The 6,756-nt window shown below is 32.4% G+C and overlaps 1 protein-coding gene across 1 annotated transcript; it reads right to left on the bottom strand.

Annotated features, from left to right (window-relative positions):
• Positions 1-4,217: 4,217 nt before the first annotated feature.
• Positions 4,218-5,523, bottom strand: LOC106316882 (zinc finger protein STOP1 homolog). The gene has a single exon (XM_013754751.1). It carries the CDS (start codon positions 5,431-5,433, stop codon positions 4,303-4,305), a length of 1,131 nt encoding a protein of 376 aa, XP_013610205.1. The 5' UTR covers positions 5,434-5,523; the 3' UTR covers positions 4,218-4,302.
• Between the last annotated feature and the right edge of the window lie 1,233 nt (positions 5,524-6,756).

The raw sequence follows: 6,756 nt of genomic DNA, 5'->3' as shown, positions 1-6,756 counted from the left end.
GAAACCTATGACAGTCAAACTATGATTAAAAAAAGACTCAAGTAAAAGATACAAAGACATGAAAAAAAATTCACAAACAAACCTGAAAAGTCTCGATTGGTTTGCTTGAAATAGAGCTGAGAGAGTATATTCCAGATCGGAGAGGCACGAGCTTCGGTTATCGGTGAGGTTCGAGCTTCAGTGGTGTTCGGCGAGTTACTTGAGAACGAGATGCGAAGTGAGACGTGGTTTCTGAGACTGCGATTAAGAAGAAGAAGAACACCACCGGAGTCCTAGCGGGCAGAAGGAACACCGGCGACGGCGAGCTCTGACACGCCGATGACTTGAAATCGTCTTTTGTTCTCTATCGCCAAAGGAGAAGACGAAATTAGGGTTCTAAATCACGATTTAGGATTATCCCCTTTTGTTTATTTACCGTCTGTTTTTTTTTTAACTTTTAACTTTTTTTTTAACAATTAATTTTACAAAAGAAAACGTTTTAAGCTTAGATTAGGGACTTAATTGGGTTTACATAAAAAATTATGCTAAGTGGACAACTTCTAGTTCATATTATGGCATAGAGACAATATATTAGTTTTTTTTGTTGCATATTTCCAATTTTCCCTAGTTTAAATGCCATTATATAAAATTTTATTGCAAAGAAAAAACGCCATAGAACCTTTAGCTATAAAACAATCATAATGTAGCAGCATAAAAACGCTACAATAAATCTATTTACAATAACTCACGCGAAAACGCTATGATAGGGGGTTCTACGGTAGCTGCGGCAGACCTAGCGTTTGTGAAAACGCTACGAAAATGTTTTCGTAGCGTTTTCAGTGTGCTAACAAAGCCGATATTTCTTGTAGTGTAGATAGGATATCGTCTGAGCCTCACTACTCAAGACTCCGAAGCACATCCTGCACCAGCTTTGGCTAATGCACCGGATATTGCACGATCAATATGGCATTCAGATACTGCTCCAAAGTTGAAACACTTTCCCTGGAGAGTAATGTCTCGCGCGCCGTGGCAGTGAAAGCAAATCTCAGACACCGAACTGATCAAGACCACCGTCAGCCGACAGGATATGGATCAATTCAACTATAATGCAGCTTTTAAAGCTAGGTCAGGACTAAGTTGAATAATCCGTAATAGTCAAGGATATATACTTCCTAGAATGTGGCACACAGTTGAGGAAACAGATAATTCTCTGCTCTCCTTTCGGCTATGCAAGCAAGCAACATGGGCTCTAGAATATATTAATGTTATCTTCCAAGGATATAATCTGACGATCAATGGTGCACTCAACAATACAACAACTAATCATAGATTGCAACACTTCATCTCCGCAGCACGCGCGATGTTGGGAACAAATGTTTTCTTCATGTCGGTTCACTCATAAGAAACGTTCTTCTAACGAATGTACTGACCTGCTAGCCAAGCAAGCTTGTTGCTCTCCATTACAGTCGAGCTTATTGTATTGTTGTCCATTTCTGGGACATATAGTAATACATGACAATGATGTTACTCTACCCTTGGTTCACTTTTTTTTATCATATAATTTATAAATATATAATTAATTAATAATAAAATAGAGTTTGACCTGAATAATTTTATTTTTATATAGGTTAAAATTTTGGTTTGTATAATAAATAATTAAATAATTTGTAACTAAATTTGGTCACGTAGTACTGTTGTTTATGTTTATTGTTTTTCAAAAATTTAAGATACAATATTTATTTTTTATCCGTTATGTATTTTTCATAAATAGTTATTTATTTTGTCATAACTAGTTAATGAATATCAAGCCATTTTTACAATATTTGATACAATTTTTTTTGATGTAATCAAATAGAAAAAAATATATTAAAAAGTTCTTTGACCAAAAAATTTATATTAAAAAGTTGAAGATTTGTTTTCAGAAATTTATATAAGTTTGCGTAGATTACTTTACAAATTATTTTGATAGTATTTCTAAATTATTAAATATAAGTTTAGATGTATTTAATATTATATATTTTGAATATTTAATACAAGTTGGATATTTTGGTTGTATCTGAAAATACATGAACCCAAAATTTACCGAACCTGACCGAAGTGAATAAGAAAAATACCTAAATAGGTAATAGAAAAATAAACTAAAACTAGATCTTGACCGCACATCCACACATAATTATTTTATTTTTCTATAAACAAATATTGATTTGTATAAGTACTAATATATATATATATATAATTTATAATTTATCCGTATTCAAAAATTGTTTAATATGACATTCATAAACACAATCATTTATAGTTTATATTGAGTAATTTTACTTTGTCTTGTAAACAGTCAACGTATTATCCACATTTTTAGAATATGACCCATGCATTCACACAAATGTATTTTTATGTTTTATGGATCAAAATTTTATGATAATATATAATGAAATTGTTTTATATACTATTCAAAATCTTGTGCTATATATTTTATACTCTTCAGCATTTATCAATTTACAGTGGGTATTATTTATATAAAAATATACATAAAATAATATATTTATGTATTAGTTTATATTTAATTTATATATTATATGAATGATTCTTTTAAAATTTATGTATGTTTTATGGTTGTTTAATTTGATAAAAAGATTAAAAAATACTAAATGTTAGAGTTAGGTAGTTTTTAGTGGCATTAAAATGTAATTAAGAAGTTGTTTTAGTTTATGATCAATTTAAAAATGATTTATTAAATTAGAAAAAAACAAAGGATATATACATAAATATAGGTTCATAATTAATCAGTGGTATTCTAGTGTAAATAAGTTGAAAACTAGGCCTGTTCAATATGGTAAAACCGAACCGTACCGAACCGAACCGAACCGAAATAGACAATATGGTTTGGTTTTGGTATATACCATATAAACCGAATAGATATAATTTTATAAAAACCGTAGGATTTGGATATGGTTTGGTATATAACCGATTAAACCGAATAAACCGATTAAAAGTAGAAACATGTAAATATGTATCTATTTTATAACAATACATGAAAATCTATTTGTTATATAAGTTAAATTTGTGTTAATAACTATTACCATAATGTTATAGTAATAAAGAACCTTATATAATTTGTAAAACACTTGAACTATAATTAAATAACAATACATCGCAATTCACACATCTTATTTTCTAAGTTTTTTTTTTATCTTTTTGCTTTATTTTAGTATTCACTAAATTAATATGAAGATGAAAAATTTGATGAAAAATAATTAATGGAAAATTTTCACAACTTTTTTCTTATCTATAAACAAACAGAGTTTCGTGTTCAATCGAAAAAACATGACTTTAATGAACACCAAATATGAAAGAGTGAAAAAACTTTTCTTTCACGTTTCTGTTTTGTTTCATACTTTTATTTTCAAAATTTCAGACTCTGATTTTAATTATAGATTTGATGATTTTATTTGATGGTAGAAGCATTTTTACGTTTTTGTTCATTTATTTGAACATATAATATATTTTTAATAAATGATTGTGTTGACAATATGACTCTAAAATTCATTTTATATGATCTCAAACTAAATAATTATGTTTTTTGGTATAAAACCGAATAAACCGAAAACCGACGGTATATAAACCGAACCGAACCGAAGTAAATATAGATTTAGAATGATAGTTATATTTTACTAACCGAAATACCGAAAACCGAAAAAAACTAAACCGAAATCGAACCGATATCCGGATTGAACACCCCTATGAAAACTAAGAGAAATTTTTATTTTGTATTTTTCTTTTAATAATATAGATAAATTCTTGAAAGTCCAAAATACTCAGTTTATATCCGAACTTGTATCCAAAGGCCATGTCTTAGTCATTGTACCATCAAACGTCTAAAACGGTATTTGATTAAACACTGATCTAAGCATAATTTGTATGACATATTTTTGTTGTGGTGCGAACGTATTTGAGTAATAATTTTGTTTGAATACAAAACTGTTTTGGATTTTAATTTTATATAGTGATCGGTACAGTTGTATGAACTCTCGGTTTACATGCATTATAACCAATCGTATATGACACCTAAATTATGCCCATGAATGTGACAGTTATTTAAAAAACTAAAACATCATTAATGAATACTATAAAAATAAAACTAAATTTAGTGGAATTTTGTGTAAATCATACATGAAACAAATTTTAATTTATATGTATTTCTCTTTTAAAATAATAGATATAATCATGAGATAGTTGTTACAAAAAAAAAAAATCATGAGATATTCACGAGGGTACTAAACAATAATGCTGCTTTTAGAACTCAATTCCGGCCGTGGTATTACTTTAGGGGGTGATCATCGGAGGTTGCTGCTGCGACGGCTCATGGGCCGGTGAGTGGCCCGAGAACAAAGAAACATGGCTCATAAGCTTGTCTTTCCTAGAGAACCTAGTTCCACAAGAGCAAACCCACTTGATATCCCCACAATGCTTCTCGTGCGTCCTTAGATCAGACAGAACCGAGAAATGCTTCACGTTGCATCTTCTGCACATATATATTTTAGGACAGTGACTTCTCTTGTAATGATTTTTGGCGCAAATCACAGATTTCAACGGCTGAAACTTCTCGTGCCTTTGGTTCCATCTACACCCTTGATGAGGGCACGAGTAGTAATACCTCATTGACGAGTATTCGACGTTCTTGTCACGGCTTGTTGGGCTGATCAAGGCTTCACGTGTCTTGTACTCGTCTCCGTGTGCTCTCATGTGCATCCTTAGATTCGCGTCTCTCTTAAACCCTTTCCCGCAGATCTGGCAGTAATGTGTGTATTTCGCTAGTAGATCCTCCACGCTTAGCTCCACTATCTCGTAGTTCCCTAATCTTGATTTAGAACGATGAATATCTTTTTTAGGGTTTGTGGTTTCGGTGCCGTACCAGTCAAGATTCTGCGTAGTCTGGTCGAGAAACGAAACATGCCTTCTTTCTTGGACATCAAGAATGTTAATTGACGACTCTCCCATGAAATCACGATCCGGGTCGAAGTCTTGGGAGAACTCCATAACCATTGCATCTGCGGTTTGACTGGTATCAATATTACTGCTGCTGTTAGTTGAGCTTTGGAGTTGTTGGCAAGTAAGCATCATTGAAGAAGCAGCCGTGATGATGTCTTGAACCAAACTTTCGACGTTAGCCGCAGCTAAAGACGACGTTGACTCCGAGGATTGGTTATTGTTATTAGGGGAGATCATGAAAAAGTTGACCAGTGATTGGATCTCATGGACTTTGTCTTGTATGGTAGATAGATTCAGAAGAAGAGAGAGTGAAATGCCGTTGTCTTCTCCCGATGATCTCGTCGCGGCCATCATGGGATTCATGTAGATTGTGGAACTAGAGTTCGTCTGGGAGAAGCAAGACATTGAGCCTTCTACTTGACTCATAATATACCGTCCTTGATTCATATGCTCTTCTTGATTCATCTATGTATAAGAAGAAAATAATTAACTTGAGTTTTTGTTTTGTTTTGTTTTGTTTTGTCTTTCGAGTTTGTTGGCTCTTTAAACTCTTTGTGGTGCCTTCTTTTATATATGCTCAGCCGTTCTAGAGAAATGGATTAAAGAATACACCCTACCTTATAAAATACTTGTTAATTGTGGCATATATACATTCACACACAAAAGATTACGCAATATTAAAAAAAACAGCCACTATTATACTACTACGTATACCAGTTGCAAAAACAAATTTTGACACATAAATCATTGAATCGGCCGTTAGACTGTCTTTATTAAGAGAACTAAAATACTATAACAAAATACCAACGAGAAATCGGCAATTAATATGCGACGCCGTGTGAGGTCTAGACAATCTATTGAACCCTAGAGCGTTGCATTTCATCAGTGATTTCAAAATCAAATAGACATACAATGATCGATAGAAGCATGCATAAGATAATACTGGTCAAGTCATAGTACATTTTGTTTCAATTAATCGGATTTAATTTAAGCGTTTAAATCTGGTATATTGGTTATTTTCAGAAGAAAAAAATGTTTCAGATTGTCGTCTAGTGCTTGTAGATGTCACAATCCCTAATTAAAGAATTAAGGATATTTACAGTTATGTTGTGTATAATTTTTTGAGAGTATTATTGACATAATACAATTACACAACGCGTTAGATGGAAGTCATGCATGAATGCTGTTTTTCACCCTTCAAAATGCAATTATCATTGTTTACATTAGGTTAACAATGGGATTGATAAGGATGTGTGATGTGTGATGTGATTAACTAGGAAGTCAACTAGCGTATAGAAAGCGAATAAGTGATCCCACTTAAACCGTCCCCACATAAACCTACAATATTTTGCGGATATTAGCTTAAGAAAACGAAGAATGCCAATCCTAGTTTTATTATAAAAAAAACCAACCTAAGTCAAGTTTCAAGGTGACGGTAACCAAGGAACGATGAGAAATAATGTATTTCCTAACGGTCGTAAAAAAATTACCATTCATAAGGAATAATAATTCGCTCTCATTTTTTTTTTAGAGAATTGATATCTTGCATATTTGCATTGTCTTAAGCTTTCATTTTGTGCATAATGATCATATAGATTATGAGTTTAGCATCTTTAGGATCCATTTTGCATTCATATGTCTTAATCAGGTAATGGAGTATCCTATGGAGTAATCAGAGGTGTTTAGAAGCATTGTGATCCAAAAAGAGATGAAGAATGGAGATTGATCAATCATAAGGCGAGCCACGCGGGTTGCAGCACCCCGAGTCCACTTACCCGCGTCACCGAA

Source organism: Brassica oleracea, chromosome C9 (assembly GCF_000695525.1).
Source record: "Brassica oleracea var. oleracea cultivar TO1000 chromosome C9, BOL, whole genome shotgun sequence".
Lineage (NCBI taxonomy): Eukaryota > Viridiplantae > Streptophyta > Magnoliopsida > Brassicales > Brassicaceae > Brassica > Brassica oleracea.
This window is presented reverse-complemented; position numbering and strand designations above follow the sequence as displayed.

What these genes read in the sequence shown, in the direction of transcription:
- LOC106316882 (XM_013754751.1), bottom strand. Translation starts at nt 5,433, where the DNA reads ATGAATCAAGAAGAGCATATGAATCAAGGACGGTATATTATGAGTCAA.